This window comes from Mobula hypostoma, chromosome 4 (genome assembly GCF_963921235.1).
Source record: "Mobula hypostoma chromosome 4, sMobHyp1.1, whole genome shotgun sequence".
NCBI classification, from domain to species: Eukaryota; Metazoa; Chordata; class Chondrichthyes; order Myliobatiformes; family Myliobatidae; genus Mobula; species Mobula hypostoma.
In genome coordinates, this window is record NC_086100.1 from 121,480,712 (window position 1) to 121,502,607 (window position 21,896).

The window sequence follows — 21,896 nt, forward strand, 5'->3', positions numbered from 1 at the left end:
ACTTTGGTTACTTGAGAACTGTGCAGTGGTCACTTACACTAACAATATCACACACACACATGCACCCATCACTGGGTAGTTGGCAAGGACAACATCAGAAAGGTTTATCCCTCATGGTGGTTCAAACACTGCCTGTGCAGAGGCAGTTTGGCATCACGTCTTTCTTCACTTGGCCTGCAATAGTGCTGCCTAACTGTCTCTGTCAAGTACATTGAAGTCACCCACCCATAATAAAGTATTACGTGCAGTGTCTTTTCCGGACAGGATGGTAATTTGTAGAAAGACTACTCTACCAAAGTATTACTGCTGTTCCCGCCTGATGGCAATTCAACAATAATGGTGGAAGGGTCCAGCAGGTTGGCTGCAAGATTTGATACCGTGTCTACAGTTCTGTCAGGCTGTTCCTTGATGATGTGTGGGACTGGTTTCTGCATATAGTTGAAAAAAAGAGCCCTTGGCAAGGGCAACGGCACTAGGAAGCTAAAACTACAGGCAAAGTGATGAGACTGAAGAACAACAGGTCCCTGAGCCAAATGCCCTGCATCTGCAGTCTTAAAGGAAGGGGCTGCTGAGATGCTGGGGTTTCTGTCAGGCTGTTCCCTGCAGTCTTAAAGGAAGGGGCTGCTGAGATGCTGGGGTTTTGGATGTAATGTACCAATATGGAGAGGTCACAGAGGACAGAAAAATCACTAAATACAATGAATATAGAGAGTCCAAAAGCAGGAAACCATAGTCTTTACCCGTCATTGAAAACATACTGGAAACCATTAAGGAAGTAAACTTGGGACACTTAGGAAATCATAATACATTCAGGCAGAGTCATTATGTTGCATAAATTTACTCAATTTCTTTAAGGATATAACAAGCAAAGTGGATTTAAGGGAATACATGGATCCGGTGTTTTTGGATTTCTGGAAGACATTTGATAAGGTGCAACATGAAAGGTCACTGCTTGAATCGTTTGTGTCTAAATCCATTGGGTATAGAAAAATGAAAGGTGATCTCACTGAAGCACAACTTTCTGAGGGGTCTAGACAGGGTAGATGGTGAAAGGACGTCCTCGGTAATGGGGATATCCAGAACTAGACAGCACAGGTTCAGAATAAAGGATTGACTTAAGTGGGTAAATGTGAAAAGGAAATTCTCCTCTAAGAAGGTTATGTATCTCTGCAAACATCTTCCCATGAGAGCTATAGAGGCTGAGTCACTGAATATATTCAAGGACAGAGACCGACAGACATTAAATCTGCAAGAGAAATGGGAAATAATGCAAAAGGGATGTTGAGGCTAAAGTTGACTCAGCCATGATTTTATTGAATAGAGATGTAGGCTTAATGGGCCTATTGGCGTTGTGATGTTGAAGTTGATAGAAAAACGCAATAACAATTTAAAATGAACAAAGGAATGTCAGTGACAACTGAATGATGATCCAACATTGAAAAGAACTCTCAGATTTGAAGAACACGGGGCATTTCAGGAAGAATGATGCAGATGAAAATCATCTTAGATTGGAATGATTTCGAATAAAACTAATAGAACTAGTAAGAGCAAGATGTTAAGTTTATGTCGATTCTGATGTTTCACTGTGCAGTAAAAGATCCAAACAAACTTGCTTCTAAGTAGAAAGAGCCTCTTGTGATTGTAAGATAATAATTTGGTTCAAGGGCGCATACCAAAGTTTAAAGAAGGGAAAAAAAAACAAATTAACTTAGCCCACATACTTAAGATGATTCTCTGACAACTGTCCTATTACAAGCTGTCTCCAGGTAATGAACAGGTTCCATTTTTACAGACATCCATGAGTCAATTATGTCCATAAGTTAATAAAACAAAAATCACTCAATATTAACCATACCTCCATAGTATTGTAAGGAATGGTATCAAAAACACCTATGCTGATAAAAAAAAGTAGGTTACTGAAAGTTGGGACAGAGAGAGGAAACAAATGTCGGTATGTATGATCTACATTCTGTTCCTCCAGCATTTTGTGTGTATGTATCTTGGGCTTTTGAATTTCATACGATAGAAGCTCATTTACGTTTAATGGATGTCCATGACGCAGGTATTCTCAACCAGAGAATGGCCTGTATTTCCATTATATGATATTGTGAAAAAATATTTTTGATAATGTATCTTTTAATAGGTTATGTTCAGCCGACATTCCCGCACAGGATATCAGTTGATGATTTGTTTTCCAAAGGATAATAAAGATGATTTGGAAAGTGACAATCAAAATGAGCTTCCAATACATAAACTATTGTTTGGGTTTCTGCTTTGGGATGGTCTTTATAGTGCTGGATAGTGTTTCAGGGATCATTATAGTTATCTGTACATTTTGTCTTCAGAATAGCTAAATAAGAAAATATTTTATTTTTCTTACTGGAGCAGCCAGGAGCCTGTCTTCCCTTATTTTCCTTTGATACTTCTCTCATTCAGCTTCTACAAAAGTGTCCATGGTGTTACTTTTCATGTATCCACTCCACGTCAGTATGAGAATACTGGTACATTGAACATAGAGCAGTACAACACAGGAACAGTTTCTTCAGATCACCACGTCACGGTACAGTACCAACCTAACTAATCCCAGTGTCTGCACATGGTCTGTCTTCCTCTACTCCCTGCCTCTTGGTGTGTCTGTCTAAATTCCTTCTTAAGCATTATTGTCATATTGGCTTCAATCTCCTCGCATCACGACCAGGCACCTACTACTCTCAGTGTGTAAAACAAACTTTCCCTCTCTCACTTTAAAGCTATGCCCTCTAACATTTGACATTTGCACCCTGGAAAACTGACTCTGTTTACCTCTCAGCCACTGGCATGCCAGATAAAACAATTCAAGTTTGCCTAATTTCTCTTTGTAGCTAATTACTGTGCAATTCAGGCAATATCCTTCTTGTAGTGTAGCATACAGAAATGCACACTCCAAATAATCCAAATGTAGTCGATTAAAGTTCTATACATTTGTAACATGACTTTCTGACTTTTGTATTTAGAACAGCATTGAACAGCCCATGGTGTTGTGCCAATCCAGATGCCAATTTATACTAAAGGCACCCCCCCCCCCCGTATACAGATCCATATCCCTCCATTCCCTTTAGATTCATTCATCTATCTGCAGTCTCCTGAACTCCACCAGAATGCTCAATTCCACTACCATACCTCCCCATTCCAGGCATCAATCATTCTATGTAATAAATCTTCTTCCCTTTGACCTTAAAAACATGTCCTCTGGTGTTTGATATTTCTACTCTGGGGAAAATATTCAGACTATTTACCCTATCTACGCCTCTCAAATTTTTTAAGAACCCCTTAGCCTCTGATGTTCTAGGGAAAACAACCCAACCTTTCATTATGGCTCATCATCTCTAATCCAGGCAGCATCCTGGTAAATCTCTTCTGCATTTTTCCACATCCTTACTATAATGGAGCAACCATGCAATACTCCAAGTGTGGCCTGTCTGAAGTTTTATATAGCTGCAGCTTGACTTCCTTACTCTTATACTCAACACACTTACCAGTGAAGGCAAGCATTCCATACAGCTTCTTTACTATGTTATCCACTTTCAGTGAACTATAGACCTAGACCTCAAGATCTCCCTGTAATTCAATGCTGTTTAGTGGTTTACCATTAACTGTATCCTTTCTGCTTTCATTTGATGTCACAGTGTAACACTTTACACTTACCCAAACTAAACTCCATCTGCCACTTCTCTGCTCATGTCTGTAACTAATCTATATCCACTGTATTGTTTGATATTCTTTTACACTGTCTGCAACTCCACCAATCTTGGTGAGACCTGTAAACTTGCTAATATACCCATCTACATTTTCAACCAAATAATTCATATACTGTACACACATATCACAGACATCAGAGGACCCAGCACCAAACTTTGCAGAACACTTGATCATGGACCTCTAGCCAGAATACCAACCTTCCACCACTATCTTCAAACCTGCAATTCACTCTGGATCTATTGCATCTTCATCTTCTGAGTCAATCTACCATGAGGGACTTTTAGCAAATGCCTTACAAAAGTCCATGTTGATAATATCCACTACTTTGTCTTCATCAAGTTCCTTTGACACCTTTTCAACCACTGACCCAATAACGAGGTCCAGTATGTGCTCTCCAGACTTCCTTTTCCTAAGTCCACAATCAATTCCTTGGTCTCGTTGACATTCAGTGCAAGGTTGCACTCAACCAGCTTGTCAGAATCTAAGATTCTGCCAACAACAGTGATAGGCAAATTTATAGGTGTTTGAGCTGTGTCTAGCCACACAGTTATGAGTTTAGAGTGGCATATTCATTCAGATCCTGAGTCCCTGAATGTGTTCCAGTTCACCATTCAATGCAGTCCTGTAAAAGTTCCACACACAAAATGCTGGTGAACGCAGCAGGCCAGGCAGCATCTATAGGAAGAGGTACAGTCGACGTTTCGGGCCGAGACCCTTCGTCAGGACTAACTGAATGAAGAGATAGTGAGAGATTTGAAAGCGTGAGGGGGAGGGGGAGATCCGAAATGATAGGAGAAGACAGGAGGGGGAGGGATGGAGCCAAGAGCTGGAAAGTTGATTGGCAAAAGGTATATGAAGCTGGAGAAGGTAGAGGATCATGGGACGGGAGGCCTAGGGAGAAAGAAAGGGGGAGGGGAGTGCAGAGGATGGAGAGCAGGCAAGGAGTTATAGTGAGAGGGACAGAGAGAGAAAAAGGGGGGGGAGAGAGGGATAAATAAATAAATAAGAGATGGGGTACGAAGGGGAGGAGGGGCATTAACGGAAGTTAGAGAAGTCAATGTTCATGCCATCAGGTTGGAGGCTACCCATACGGAATATAAGGTCTTCCATTAATGCCCCTCCTCCCCTTCATACCCCATCCCTTATTTATTTATTTGTTATTTTTCCCCCTTTCTTCTCCCTGTGTCCCTCTGACTATAACTCCTTGCCTGCTCTCCATCCTCTGCACTCCCCTCCCCCTTTCTTTATCCCTAGGCCACCCGTCCCATGATCCTCTCCCTTCTCCAGCCTTGTATCCCTTTTGCCAATCAACTTTCCAGCTCTTAGCTCCATCCCTCCCCCTCCGGTCTTCTCCTATCATTTCAGATCTCCCCCTCCCCTTCCCACTTTCAAATCTCTCACTACCTCTTCTTTCAGTTGGTCCTGATGAAGGGTCTCGGCCCACAACGCAACTGTGTCTCTTCCTATAGATGCTGCTTGGCCTGCTGTGTTCACCAGCATTTTGCGTGTGTTGCTTGAATTTCCAGCATCTGCAGATTTCCTCGTGTTTGCATCTGTAAAAGCTTCTCCACCTCTCTCGACCATACTTTCGCGGTCTTCACTACTGGTGCTGTGGTCCTCAGACTCTACTCGTACTCTGGGAGTAGCAGAGCAACCAGAATTCTGGAGTTGCCAAAGTGCAGGCATAGGATGGCGCTGTGAGGGTTATTGCTTAGTGGTGTAACAGTGATTAAGTGTGTTGGCTCCTCTAGTTCCACAGGTGAAGTGTGGGTAGTATTTGGTCAGAAAGTTCTTCTGTCAGAGATAGGGGGCACTGTCTCGTAACTGTTGATCACAGTGCTCAGCTCCTCCAGCGTCAGCTTGATGTTTGCCAGTGATGGAAAGCACACTGTAACCATGTTGATGGCAGAGAACTCCCTTGGCAGATAGAATGGTCAACTGCCAAAACACTCCTCCCAAATATTTTGCTATAAAAGGTGCTTTTGAAATGCAAGATATTATGTGATTATGAATGAAATAAATTTTGAAATCAAAAATTCAAATGAGGCAGCATTATCTTTATACTAGAGGTGCAGCACAATAGCACAATTCAGGGGTAGATTTTCACCTGAAACTTAATGTACTTTTAAATATCAACTCTGAAACCTAGCAGTTGGAGGTTAATGCAGAAATATTGCATATCTCCTGGGATATTATAATTTTCATATTAATATCTTACTGGGATAAACAGAAGGAGGCCAATTCACCATATGACAGGTTTGATCTGCAGAAAATCAGTAAGGGAATAAATTCAGGCACTAGCATTCAGTCAAAGCAAAATACCTTGCTCGAAGTGTTTGTATGTGAACATACATTTTGAATCAGTTTGGCTGCCATATCATATCACACCCAAAATTTAATGGCAAGTTGGTTTATTATTGACACGTGTACTGATGTACAGTGAAAAACTTGTCCTGCAAAAACTATTCATAGAGATAAATTCATTACAACAGTGCATTGAGGTAACACAAGGTAAAAACCGAGTACAAAGAGATACTGCTAAAATATAGAGCAGGTAGACAATAAAGTCTAAGTTCATAACAAGATAGATTGAGAGGTCAAGTGTCCATCTTATATACAGAGGAACCATTCAATAGTCTTACAAACACGGGAAAGGAGCTAACATGGAGCCGGTGATATCCATTTTCAAAACTTTGTATCTTCAGTCCAATAAGGTGGGGGGAGGAAGTGGGAATGTCTGGGGTGGGAGGGGTCTTTAATTACATTGGCTGCCTTAGCAAAGCAGTGAGAGGTGTAGACAGAGTCCATGGAGGGGAGACATCAATGCTTTCTGGGCATCTTTGAGTTGTTCAGGTGCTGTCACAGGGTCTACTGTAAATAGTTTCTTATTAAACTACTTAGCAGAGTGTGACATGCAGGAATATCATACACCTTGTCAATATCCACTGTTAGATATGCAGTGGTTTCTCCATTTTGGGAGGAGTGACAACAAATTGCAGATTTCCTCTGTGCTTTAAAGTGTTATAGATAAAGAGAGAATGCAGTGCAGGTAGACAATAAGGTGCAATATCATATATCAAGGTTCAAAATAAATTTATTATCAGAGTACTACACATATATGTCACTATATACAAACCTGAGATTCATTTTCTTGTGGGCATATTCAATAAATCTATAGGATAATAACCATAACAGAATCAATGAAACACCGCCCAACCAGGATGTTCAGAGTGCAAAAGACACCGAACTGTGCAAAACCAAAAAGAAGAAGAAACCATAATAAATTACAAGCAATAAATATCGAGAACATGAGATGAAGAGTCCTTGAAAATGAATCCAATGGCTGTGGAAACATTTCAATGAAGGGGCAAGGGGACCATTCAAAGGTCTGGATCTTACTTTACAACGATCACAATATTAGTCTTCTAAAATGCACTTAAAGGAAATCATTTTAATCTCCTTTTTGCTCAATTCATTGGATGAATGAATTGCAGTATAAACTCATTCCATTGTGTAATCCAATCACTTTAAGGATAATGGAGGGAAAATAGCTTCCTGACATTAACCCAGGATTGATTGTGCACATCGACTATTGATCACACTAAATATTAAAACTTGGCAAGTTAAATTAGTACATTTTTGCCCTCATTTAGCATTATAGAACTAGCAAACATGTTCTGTGCTGTGAGTTTACATTGATAAAGAATACCTCCAGATTACTGATGGAAACCCTGTGTTAACATCTAGACACAGACCAGTTATGCAACAGCTTGTATATATTATGCTCCCAGATATGTCATCAAATTTTAAAAGCAATGCTGCAGAAAATATTCTGCTTCTAATTGATTTGTAACTATTTCCAATAGGCTAAGGTTTGATAGCCCAAAACTTTTGCAAACTGCTCAAATCCCAACCCACTTAAGTTTTTACCTTGAATCCTTGAGGTCTGCAGGGTTTTGTCCATCATGAATTCCATATAAATATTTTTGATAGATGCTGATCCAGGTTCCTTAAGGTTGTTACAGCCAGGGGTGGTAATAGAGATAAGCTCCCACTATCTATTAAATGCTCCCAATGACATGTGTCTCAAAGAGCCTCTGATAACTAAGTTCAGCTCCTGGTCTTCATGTGTGGCTTAGCTATTAAGCCCAGCAGAACAGTTTCTACTGACAGGAGAAGGGGCAAAGGTGGATTACTGGTGCCTTAAAGCTAGTCAATTCGGGCAAATGGGGCTCATCAGCCCCATGATAGCAACTCACCTAGAATGAAAACTCTGATCTCTGATGCCCTGCAACTATACCCATTCACAGGGAAGGCTTCAGGAATAAGCCCCAAGGAAAAATCTGGAGCTGGTGTCCAACAGGCAACCCAGCATTGAGTTCAACGCTGACTGGAACTGCATCGGTCTCTGCCGTTTTTTGAGTTGTCAGCTATGTGGAGAGAGGTAGCTTGCTACATGGGCAACAGTTTGCTCTCCTTATCATACTGCCCTGGTCTGCATAGCGGCTTGCTCATCATGTTGACAGCTGGGACACAACATTCATGGTCAACCCCGACCGGCAGAGTCCTCCATGTTGATGCAATGCCCCTAGTTGAAATGGCTACCAAAAGTTTTAATTTTTGTAAAGATCTGACATTAAAGAGCTATTAAACTTATTAAAGTGTTTTATTTAATCTGAAGCGCACACCAAAGACTTGTAAACGATTACATGCATGCAACTCCAAAAAGTCTAAATTACCTTATACTCGTCTCTTATTTGCTTGAAGTGAAGTCACAAAGAGTGCCAGGCCTCGTTTGGCTCTGATTCAGTTTACCCACTGTTTCTGGACATGGAACCTGGCGTTGTAGTGCTTTTGGGGTAGTAGTGGGAATCAGCTGTGCTTAAGTTTGGAATTTCACTGTTTGCACACAATTGCATGGGGGTTTCAAACTTCCGAAAACTTCTAAACAATTTCAGTCATTGTAACCTCAATAGCCATTATATGAAATATGATTTTAAATTAAATTTCATAAAATACTTCATGTCTAAATGTTCCTACTAAGATTAAATTTGAAAGTTATTCTCAGAACCTCAATGTTTGTTAGACTGATGTGATTACATGTTAATTGTAACCTGATGAACCTTCCCACTGATGCTCTTTGATCTGCTGGCATTATACTTATGAAATATAGGCTTCACATTTTATAAGCTTTCAGAAAAAGTATCAAATTTAAAGTTCCTGTTTTACTCATCATAAAGTGAAATGTGAATTCAAACATCAGATTTTTACATTTCATTGCAACTATTTCACATTATATTGCCCTGTATCTTAAAATAATTAAAGAGTGAGGAAGTAGAATTACATTGCTCATGTTGGCTGTCACTATCACATCAGTCTGCAAAAATAATTCTCATTATTAGCAAATGGGAAAATCAAACATTCAAATGTTTATGTGGGCTCAGCCCAAATTAATTTGGCTTCAGTTGATCAATAACCGTGTTGACTCTCCAATCAAATCTTCTTTTTACCCTTTTATCAATGATTTTAGTGTCTTGGTGCATAAATACTCACATATTTTACTTGCAAAAACTCCTGGTTGATAGGCAAGTTTAGAATATAATAGATGCCCTACTCAATGTCATGCACTGACTTGCATCATTTCTCACTTACGTGGATGTTTTACTTCTGTCTTACACCCCATAAACAAATGTACCACAGTGGTATACCAAAGTACAGCAACCCCAAACTCTGCCGTCAGGAAGTGTAAGGCGAGATGCAATGGAAAGTGCCTGCAAATTCCCCTGCCATTCTTGACTATATTAGAAATGTACTATTATTGACATCATTGACAATATAAATTCAAGAAATCTCTATCATAAAAACATTGTGCAAAATACCTTAACAACAAACAAATGTAAGTCAAGGCAATTACCCACTGCTGCCTTCTTTGGGGCCATTTGGATTGAGAAACAAATAGCGAATTGTCAGATTTTTTTGTAGTCTTAATTTTTACAGCAAGTATGGCTTGCCCTATACAATTATTCCAAAGGCACACACACCATAGCATTTTAATTCAATTACTTTTCTGCTAATTTTTTTAGAAGGGTCAGTGGGATTAGTGTATTTTACACAGCTGGATAAATTTGCTATCACAACGGTCTACAAGTGATCTGAAAAGTAAATGAAGGGCCTTTAATTATTTTAAAGCTATGTCTCTTGTCAGGATATAAAAGTTAATCATTCTTCAGAACAGAAGATCACATTTCTTACAACCAAGTAGCCTTAGTCTGAACGTTAAACTGTTCTGCCTCCAAAGGCACTGTTCATTTTGTACAAACATCACTTCCTGTTTGTAAGCCGTTTTTACATCATTTCCTTCGCGAGTCAAAATTTGGATTTCGACTTCGAGGAAACATGTTAGAAAGACATCCATCTCCATTCACTCTTTACTTGCCTTTGAAATAGCAAAATCTGAGCATCTTAAGCTTTCTTAATATCAGCACACATTTAGCAGATGTACTTTGAAGGAAGTATTATGTTTATTGTTCATCAATAAGTTATAAGTTCACTTTATTCCACGGCATAGCTACAGAATGCTGCATGTGTATTACGTTATTTAATCCTGATAGTGAGAATAATAGTTATCGATAATATTAGCTTATTCTGTGTTTTACTTAACTTTCTGAAATTTTGCAAACTTTTCTCATTTAAAAACCCTGAAGAAAGTTTCCAGCTCGCATGATTTTTGAGAAGGTGTTTAACTCCCTGCCTAACTTTGTATGCAATGTACTGTGAGGGCAGCAGAGTGAAAATGTCACATCTTAAGGACATAGCTGACAAGATCCTCACACTTGACTCATCTACTGAGATTCTGCTGTTGCTTGGCAGGGACACTATCTGTGGACCTGGGTTGGGTCACAGTGGATGAGATCTTGCTTGGTGGTGCTCATCAGCCCAGCCTCAGCATATTTAAGACTAATGTGCAAAAGAATGGGCACCCAAGTCATTTCAAACCCTGTGAGAGTAATATTGATATGAAACTGACGATAGTAGAAGTAGCCAAAGACAGCCTTTGCAGTGGTTGGCACACATGTAAGCAACCACAGTGAAGAGCAACTGGATCAGGCAAATGTTAGAATCCTTCTTGTTGTTCAAAGGCAGGTGTATGCTGAGGAAGTACAGTGCATCACAAAGCAGGTACCAATTCTAATCCAAAGTTACCTTAGTGAACTCTATCCTTTTCTTGACTGAGGGGCTACAGCAAGTTGGGGGATGTATTTGGCACAACTCACTTCAGAGGTACCTCACCCAATCGTCATTCTGGGTGTGCATCATGTCACTGATCTGCTCATGAGACATTACCACAAGCAAGTATGTCATTACTGATGGCATTTTTTGAAACAAGAATAGTTAAAAGACCGTGCAGTAAGACTGTTTTCAAGACCAGTTTCTGAGACTGTCCTTTTTTGCCAAAGACTTAATGAAATGATCATTTGACTTTGTGTCACTGCTCCTCCCCTCAGTCCAGGGCAGATACTCAGCATGGTCGAGGTCACATTTTACTGCTAATAAAAGCCTTTCAGTATTTACTCTACTTCCAGTCTTTTGGAGTAATTGATAGTGCATCAAGCTGCTTTTTACATCATTTCCTGTGGGGTTAATTTGGATTTTGACTTTGAGCAAACATGGTAGAAGATTATCCATCTCTACCCATTCATTATTTGCCATTAAATGGCAATATTTGTGAGTCTCAAGCTCTAACATTAGTAAACATTTAGAAGATGTACTTTGAATGAAGTGTGAAGTCTATCATTCACTGCCATCATCGCACCATACGTTCACTCTCATCCGCGGCATAGCTATAGAATGTTGCATGTATGTATTACCTTGTTTAACACTGATCATGAGAATAATTAATAATATTAGTATATTCAGGTTTGCAATAATTCTGTATTGGATCTCATGTGTTTTACTTAACTTTCTGCAGTTTCACAAAGTTTTCTCATTTAAAAACCCTGAAGAAAGCTTCTGGCTTGGGAGATTTTTGAGAAGGTATTTAACTCTCTGCCTAGCTTTGTACACAATATACTGTGAAGGAATAGACAAATATTTCTCAAAGTGTGTGGTTTGACAAGTCATTTTTATTTTGCAACAATTCAATATAGAACATTTTCATGATAAAAAAAGACCATTGCTGATTAAGAAAAAGAGACTACTGATTTAGCCATGAGAGAATGTTCATAAAACATTTGATTTAATGTTCATCTGATGCAGCGATACATCATGAAGTCTATAGTGGTACATCTAGGAAATTTACCAATTGAACTTTCTTCCACTGGTGTGTAGACTTTAATCTGCCTCATGTGTGTGTCTCGTCCATTCTGATGGTTGGCTAGTACAGCAATCTGTATCATAAACGTACGGATTGGCTTCTTGTTGATATCAGTGAGTGGAACATGAATCCAGCCGCTGGGCTCCACTAGTTCCAATTGCTGTAGTTAAATTAGAACAAGGGTTTAAACACTGTTTCCATCTTATTGCAAACATAGACAAAAGAATTCCAGTATGCTAACAGCATATGAAAACAATAAGTGCAATGAGTATATGACCTTAGAACTACTCAATTTTTAAATCTATAAATAGTTCCATCATGCATTATTGCAGCTTAAGTTCATCATCCACAGACTTTAAAATATAGTAGAAACTACATACAATTTATTTTACTAAAACAAAAATGTAGCAGATAGAAACTTAAGAAAAAGACTACCCACAATACAAGATTAAAATCATACAACATCTTTGCTTCAAAATGTAGGAGATCCAAAATGTTATTTATACATATTGGCATCACATGTATTAGACACAACGATCAAAATGTGCCTTTGAGTCAGAAGATTATGGAATAATGCCTCAAGCCAGTGAGTTGAACATAAAAATCTCAGATACCCATCCTGGTATTGCACCAAAGGTGATCTGGGGCAACATGCGCCCTCTCAGGTCAATTTTTAAAAATTACAAGATACTATACTGTGCTAATGCAAGATGGCTAGCCTTGGTATTGTGGCCAGGATTTACCCCCTCATCCAGTATTACAAAAACAGAATACCTGACCAATGACAAACATTCGGTTGCAGGTTTTTGCTATGTAAAAAAAAACCAGCTGTAATTTCTACATTCAAGAGTAGTTTACTGGCTGTGAAACACTTGTTGCAAACTGAGACCATAACCTGCATTATCAAGTGCAAACCTCCCTTTGTTCTTTTTTTAAGATCAAGAGCAGCAAAGAATTTTATTCTGAAAAATCATTTGCCAAAACTGCTAACTGCTCTCTCACCCCAGTTGCTGTCTGACCCCTTAGTATTTACAACATCTTCTGTTTTTACGAAAAAGTAGTATCTGTGCTTTTCTTTTACATTATAATGTGAAGGAGATTTTTGATTATATTACATTAAATTCCATTTGTGTACCTTACCAGCTGCAATTCAGGGAATGGCTGAAACTAACTGGAAATCAGGAAATATTGTGAACTTAATCACAAATTGCACTCACTGTAGTCATTTATTTAAATGATGAACAACAATGGGTACACCAGTAGTCACAGGCTTCCAGTCCGAAAAATAACTTTCCATCATCACTCTGTTTCCTAACATCAAGCCAATTATATATTCAATTAGACTGATCTCCTCGGATCCCATGCAATATAACCTTCCAGCCTTGCCTTCCATACAGGACCTTGTCAAAGGCCTTGCTAAGGTCTATATCGACATTGTCGACCACTCTCCCATCATCAAACCACTTGGTTACCTTTTCAAAAAAAAACTTATCAGATCTGAGAGAGACAATTTCCCCATACACAAATTAGTCCTTACCTATCCAGTGCTGGTAGATCTCAGAAAACCCTCTAGTAACTTGTTCAATACTGATGTCAGGCACACTGGCCTGTAGTTTACTGTCTTATTTTTATTTCCTAGGTAACAGTATAACAATAGACTCTCCAGTCTTCTGGAACTTCACCTGCAGTTAAAGATGATTCAAAACATCTCTGCAATGATCTCTGCAATTTCTTCCCTAGCTTCCTACAAAGTCCATCTCTTCCACAGATTCTTTCACAATTGAGCATTTCTCCAGAGGCATCAGCTTAGATTTTAAGCTAGATCCAAATTAGAACTCCAACTCATAATAATAGTAGTCTTGCCTCAGAGTTATGTCACATTGACTGATTGGTACTGGGGCAATAAACAAATGAGAAGCTGGCCGTCACAAGACTGTCTAATGCTCAAATCCTGAACAAGGATAAAATGAAATAGAGGAAGTGGTCGTGGCTGAGGTTGGAGGGAAAGGAAGGGAAAAAGAGAATGATATGATGGAAAAAAATCTTGCACCTGCACAAATAAAAATGGAAGTATTATGTGAACTTAAACATGTTAAAATTACTGTTTCAATATTGTGGACGACTTCAACAAAAATATTGAATAAAACTTCACTTTTCCATTAGGAAAGATGAACAAAAGTACACCATGTATATTTTACTTGAATGTCAGAATACTGCTAGAGGGTATTTAAGCTGACCATTCTAACGGCTTGTAACCAAAACATATTCATTGTGTTGAATTAAAATTATTTAACTTGGCTGTATAAAGCCAAATAGACCTTCAACCATAATGAATTGCCCATGCACTGTTTTACTACAGAAAGATTTTCTTGGCAAACTTTTCCAGCAATTGATTACATTTACATATCATTCTTTAAGCCAGTTTTAATATTAATGTAAAACAGCCAAGTTTCTGTTCATAAATTGAATACAAACATTGAGTACTGGGTATCAGTTTAATGTATTTCCATTGGCATTAAAGTGAGCTTCAAAGTAAAATCTGCAACTTATTTTTAAGATTAAAACTTCTTACTTGTCAGAAAGTAGATTATACGTAACAAACATGAAAGTTTAGGTATGTATGATTACATCGTTTTCCAAGGTCATTTGGGAATTCGGAATGGATTGAGTTCACAAAATGGAGACAATAGTAACATTTTCCAAGTGGTTGAACGCCTATTTTGAAACTGTAGACAGCCTATAACAACCCATTATAAATTAGCATAACCTGCCACCCACATTGCTGAAGAAACAGCTTTCCAACACATGCATTAAGATAAAAACCTACTAAATCCTTTAACACCCATTCACATATTTACGACACTTCATTTAGTTGAAAATGCAAAAAAAAAGCTTTCTACAATGAATCTACTCTGTTGATGGATCAATTGCGAATTCAGCTGCTGTTGAAGATTCATGACTAAAAGCACTTTAAAAACAAAACTGCTGAGTATACTATATTCTTTATATCACCACTTGTGGAACACATTTGATGATTTAAGAAAACCTACCAGAAGTTCCCACAGCTTGAGGATACAGTATTCATTGCTCAGAAATGCAACACATCACAGCCAGTGCTAGAGCCAGCTAGTTCCCTTTATTCTCATTTTACTTCACTAAAGAGCAGCTGAACAGACCACAAAACAGTAAATTTTACTGTTAAGTACATTTAAAATGAGCATGTACTTCAGTAACTACAGAGAATTGGGAGAATATACTTCAAAGAGTAAATGATGTGAAAATAAGATTACAAGTTTACAGATGCTCTTATTTTAGAAGTTTAAAAACACACACGACTCATATGAAGTCTGCTGCAATCGCCTTGTAGTCATACCAATATTTCAATCCAAAGGACAAGTAAAAGCTTTTAGAATCAGAATCACTTACTATCACTGAAATAAGGCACAAAATTTGTTTCGTGGCAGCAGTACTGTGCGAAGACAAAATAAATAAGTATTGTAAAAAGGGATAACAAGATGGTATTCATGGACTGTTCAGAAATCCAACGGCTGGAGGGAAGAAGCTGTTCCTAAATTGTGAGTGTGGTTTTCAGGTTCCTGTATCTCAGCACTGATGGTAAAAATGAGAATAGAGGTGAGGGTCCTTATTGATGGATGTCTCCTTCTTAAGACACTTCTTAGGAGTCTTCAATGGTGGGGAGGGTTGCGATCTTGGAGCTAGTTGAGTTTGTGACCCTCTGCAGCCTCTAATGCATGAAATCGCAAGATGCAATTCCATGCATTAGAGGCTCCACACCAGTCTGTAATGCAACTAGTCAGAAAGCTCTCATTGTACAGCTATAGAAATTAGTACGAGTAGTGAAAAACCAAATCTCAAATTCGTAACAAAGTAGAACTACTGATGTGCCTTTTACATGACTGCACTAATGTGTTGGGCCCAGGATAAATACTCTGAAATGGTAATGTCCAGGAATTTCAAGCTGCTCTTTCCACTTTTATGCCCCAATGATAACTGGTGATATCCTGACTTCCTTTTCCCAGTGTCCACAATCAGTTCCCTGGACTCGCTGATGTTGAATGCTAGGTTATTGCTACACCACTGAACCAGCTGATCTAATTCACCCCTGTAAAACTCATCATCTGAGAGTCTGCCAATAGTGATTTCATCAGCAAATTTACAGATGGCATTTGAGCTGTGCTTAGTCACACAGTCATGAGTGTAGAGGGAGTAGAGCAGTGGGCTATGCACACATCCTTGCAGTGCACCTGTGTTGATAGTGAACAAGGATAATATGTTATTACCTACCTGCACTGACTGTAGTCTTCCCACAAGGAAACTGAGTATCCAGCTGCTAGGGAAGTACAGAGGCCCAGGTTTCCAAGCTTGGTTATTAGTACCAAGGAAATGGTGGTATTGAATGCCAAGTTGTAATTGATAGGAAGTAGCCTGATGTATGTCTTGTGGTTGTCCTAGTGCTCCAAAGCAGAGTGGAGAACCAGTGAGAGAGTGTCTGCTGTAAACCTGTTGCAGTGGTAGGCAAATTGCAGCAGTTATAGTTCCTTGATTTCAGAACCTAGCCAGGTACACCCATTGGGGTCTGAAATCTTGGGAGGGTTTACCCACTTGAAGGATGTTTGGACATTGGCCTCCAAGACAGAGATTATAGGGTTGCTAGATGCTCTGGGGATTCACACAGACGTAGTGCAATTCTTCCTTTCAAAGTGTGCATAAAAGTGCACATTGGAGAGTTGAGCATCATTGCCATTTATGCTGTTATGTTCCACCCTATAGGAAGAAACGTGGCCAAGTGGTTAAGGCATTCATCTAGTGATCTGAAGGTTGCTAGTTCGAGCCTCAGCTGTGTCAGCGTGTTTGTGTCCTTGAGCAAGGCACTTAACCACACATTGTTCTAGTGTCTGTGCGAGGAGTGGCGCCCACACAGACGTCCAATTATAAGGCATGAAAATGCCCGACACAGGCCTCTCATGTTCTGAGTCGACATTCCCTCCCCCTCCCTCCTATAGAAAGAAATGGCACAAGAACCCTGCACAGCTGGTGTACATCCAATTCTGCTCCTAGCTTCACTTGGAGTTGCCATTTCACTCACAATGGCTTTCTGTTGGCTATACATGGACTTCTTGTAGGATTCTAGATACCAGTCTTGAACGTCACAGATCTAGCCCTCAGCAGACTGCAAATCTTCAAGTTCATCCAAGGCTTCTGGTTTGTTTGGGGCAACTCGGTATGTTCTCGAAGGCACAAACTCATCCAAACATGTCTTGATGAAATCAGTGATAGCCATGACATGTTCATTCAGATCTGAAGGCGAATACCTGAATGCTGTCCAGTCCACCAATTCAAAGTAGTCCTGTAAATCCTTGTCTGCCTCACTTGACCATAACTTCATCGCCCTCACCACAGGTAGTGGTCCTCAGTCTCTACCTATACGACTGAACCTATTTATGTCAGATATTAGATCATATGTTGGATTACAGAATATATGTCACAGCAATAAGAAGGGAGAGTAGGAAAAGATCGCCAGAGACAATCTCAAGAAATCTAAAGATACATACACTTTCAATTTACATCATAATCCTCATCTTCTAGAATCACATAGTTCATCAGCTCTTTCCTTCAAGTGCATGTCTGTATAGTGACAACTTTGCCAAAGAAATGACACAGGAAAGGAAAGAGGAAAAAAATAAATGAGACCCAAGAGCAATTGCTTAATGATGTTAAACAATCAATACAGCTTCACAGACAAAGACCATAAGGCCATAAGATATAGGATCAGAATTAGGCCATTTGGCCCATGAAGGCTACTCTGTCATTTCATCATGGCTGATCCAATCTTTCTCTCAGTCCAATCTCCTGCCTTCTCCCCATATCCCTTCATGCCCTGACCAATCTATCAACTTCTACCTTAAATATATATAAAGACTTAACCTCCACAGCTACCTGTGGCAAAGAATTCCACAGATCACCATTCTGGCTAAAGAAATTCCTTATCACCTCTGTTCTTAAAGGACACTCCTCTATTTTGAGGCTGTGTCATCTAGTCTTAGACTCTCCCACCAAAGGAAATCTCCTTTCCACTTCCACTCTATCAAGGCCTTTCACCTTTCGATAAGTTTCAATCAGGTCATCCTCCATTCTTCTGAATTCTAGTGGATACAGGCCCAGAGCCATCAAAATGGTTTCCTATGACAAACCATTTAATCCTGGAATCATTTTCGTGAACCTCCTTTGAACCCTCTCCAGCTTCAGTACATCCTCTCTAAGATAAGGGACACAAACCTGCTCACAATACTCCAAGTGAGGCCTCACCAGAGCTTTATAAAGTTTCAACATTACATCTTCACTTTCATATTCTAGTCCCCTTGCTAACATTGCATTTCCCTTCCTCATCAGACTTAACCTACAAATTAACCTTCAGGCAACCCTGCACAAGGATTCCTAAGGCCCTTTGCACCTCGTTTTTTTGTATTTTTTCTCCATTTGAAAGATAGTCATTTTCATTTCTTCTACCAAAGTGCATAACCACACACTTCCCGACACTATTCCATCTGCCATTTCTTTGCCAATACTCCTAATCTGTCTTAGTCCTTCTATAGACTCTGCTTCCTCAAAACTACTGTCCCTCCACCCATCTTCAAACTTTGCAACAAAGCCATCAATTCTATCATTCAAATCATTGACATATAATGTAAAAAGTGTTCCCAACATAGAAAGCCACTAGCCACTAGGAGGAATTTAAGGTGGGGGGTTATATAGGAGGCAGCGTTTAAGGGCCGGCACAACATTGTGGGCCGAAGGGCCTGTACTGTGCTGTACTGTTCTATGTTCGTCACTGGCAGCCAGCTAGAAAAGGCTCCCTTTATTCCCACTCTGTTCCTGCCAATCAGCCACTGCTAGAATCATTCCTGTAATATCATGGGCTCATAGCTTGTAGAGCAGCCTCATGTGTGGCACTTTGTCAAAGGCCTTCTGAAAATCCAAATACACATCAACCAATTCACCTTTGTCTATTCAGCTTGTTCTTTCTTCAAAGAATTCCAACAGATTTGTCTGACAAGATTTCCTTGAGGAAACCATGCTGACTATGGCCTATTTTATTATGTGTCTCCAAGTACTCAGAGATTTCATCCTTACTAATCAACTCCAACATCTTCCCAACCAGAGGTCAGACTAACTGGCCTATAGTTTCCTTTTTCTGCTTCTCTCCTTTGTTGAAAAGTGGAATGACAGTTGCAATTTTCCAGTCATCCTCATTCTTGGACACAGGCCTGGGCCCCACTGCCTCGCCTCCGCTCACCTCAGTCCTGCCACTTCAAATCGCCTACAAGTCCACTTCTGCAGTCGCCAAACATTGGCTCATTCCCCACTCTTGGGCCTACGACCTGCCACCTTGTTCAGCCCATACACGCCAACGACAACTGGCTTCACCTTCAAGATTTCAGTTCACATTGCAAAATTGCTTGATCGTACAGGCGATTACAAGCTCAACTCCAAAGGGGAAGTTATAGGCTATTGACTGCAGTGATTGTATCGAGAAAGTGTGTTTAATACAATAATTTATAGCTGTGTTTGCTACCAGCAAGTCATTGCTGTGTTTTGCCAGTGCCACCTTAAACTGGATTCCACAAAATAACTAAAGCAGTAGTCCCCAACCTCCGGGCCGCCAAGCATGCAGGGTGCAGTGGTAGCCGGAACGCACCCAGTACATCTTTAAGAAAAAAGCCGAAATAAACAAGCTAGTTAATTAGGGACGACATTTACGTGCCAGGCGTTCCGGCTACCGCTGCACCTCTGCATGGTTCGCGGCCTGGTATCGGTCCGCGGATGGGAGGTTGGGGACCACTGAACTAAAGAACGCAATCTTAGATGTCTGGGACTTGTTTTTTCCTTTTTCCCTTAACATATTGAAGGGCATAATTATGCGCAACAGAAGCAAAAAAACAAATGTAATAACCATTGAACAAATAAATCCTGTGACCTTTTAAAGTCCATGTTTTTAATATTTATTTATGGAGGAACCAAGATATATTGTTCATTTCTCGGGTAACAGAAAATGCTTGATGCAAATTACTCAAGTTTCCCATATTGTGTTTCTGCTACTAGATGCTCATTTCTGAAATGAAAGCAAGGTAATCCAGCACATATTATAGCATACAACTTTGAAGAGAAAACTTGATAGGTCAGAAGCAAAATTCTTTACTTTCTTCTCGTACCTTGAAAGTGAATTACTTTTTGGAGCATAATTGCACAGGTAGCAATAGTGAGTGGCTGAACAGAAAATTAGGAAAGCATAAAGGGGAGCAACCACTGACATTTGCAAATCTAATACAACTCATTAAATAGTGCAGCAATGGCATTTTTCGTTATATGTACAATTTGAATATCCATCAGAACATAGAACAGGGCAGCACAGTGCAGGCTGCTCAGCCCATGATGTTGTGCTGACCTTTTAAGCTACTCCAAGATCAGACTAACCCTTCCATGCCACATAGCACTCCATTTTTCTTTCATCCATGTGCCTTTGTAAGAGTCCCTCAAATGGCCCATTTAATGACCCATTCCCACCCTGGGAAAAAGTCTCTGGCTATCCACTCTGTCTTGTACAATTCTACCAAGTCACCTCTCATCCTCCTCCTCTACAAAAAGCCCTAACCCACACAACTAATAAGACATGCTCTCTAATCCAGGCAGCACCCCGGTAAATCATCTCTAACCCTCTATAAAGCTTCAACGTCCTTCCTATAATAATGTGACTAGAAATGAACACAACTCCAAGTGTAGTCTAACCAGAGTTTTTCTGAGCTGCAACATTACCTCGTGGCTCTTGAACTCAATCCCTTGACTAATGCAGGCCCATGCACCATAAACCTTCTTAACAACACTATCAACTTGCACTGCAACTTTGAGGGATCAATGGACATGGACCCAAGATCCTTCGGTTCTTCCACAATTAAAAATCTTCCCATTAACCCTGTACTCTGCTTTCAAATTTGACCTCCCAAAGTGATTCACCACTTCTGCACTGAACTCCCATTGTAACCTATGAAAATCTTCTACACTATCCAAAACACCACCAACTTTTGTGTCATCGGAACCTTCGTATTATCTGAAAACTTACTATCCCACTCTTCCGCCTACTCATCCAAGTCACTTACAAAAATCAAAACGAGCAAGAGTCCCAGTTCAGATCCTTGTGGAGCACTGATGGTCACTGACCTCTAGGCAGAATCCACTCCATCTATAACCACCCTCTACCTCTTGGGAAAGCCAATTCTGAACCAACACCACCAAGTTTCCCTGGATCCCATGCCTCCTGACCTTCGGAATGAGTCTACCATAGGGAAACTTGTCAAATGCCTTACGAAAATCCACATACACCACATCAAAATGTGTTTTGTCATTTCCTCGAATTTAATCAGGCTTGTGAGGCATGAAATGCTCCTCACAAAGTCATGTCACAAAGCTTCACTATCCCTAATCACACTATGCTTCTGCAAATGCTCATAAATCAGGTCTCTAAGAATCCTCTTGAATAGTTTGCCCATCTCGGGCACAATACTCACTGGTTTATAATTCCCAGGAGTTATACCTATTTCCTTTCTTGAACAGAGGAATGACATTTTCCATTCTCCAATCATCTGGTACTACTCCTGTGGTGTAAGTTAGGCCACAAAGATCGTCACCAAAAGTACAGCAATTTCTTCCCTTGCTTCCCATGATAACTTGGGGTATATCCCATCCAATCTGAGAGACATCTATTTTAATGATTTTCTAAAGTTCTACCACATCCTCTTTCTTAACATCAGCACGTTCAAGCATATCAGCC

General features: G+C 39.8%; 1 protein-coding gene across 2 annotated transcripts in view; it reads right to left on the minus strand.

Annotated features, from left to right (window-relative positions):
• Positions 1–11,841: 11,841 nt before the first annotated feature.
• anapc10 (anaphase promoting complex subunit 10) overlaps positions 11,842–21,896 on the minus strand; it is a 50,863-nt gene continuing 40,808 nt past the window's right edge. For both annotated transcript variants that reach the window (XM_063046434.1, XM_063046433.1), the window contains exon 5: positions 11,842–12,212. In XM_063046434.1, coding sequence (XP_062902504.1) covers positions 11,982–12,212 — 231 coding nt within the window. In that variant the 3' untranslated portion in view covers positions 11,842–11,981. The remainder of the gene's footprint in view (positions 12,213–21,896) is intronic.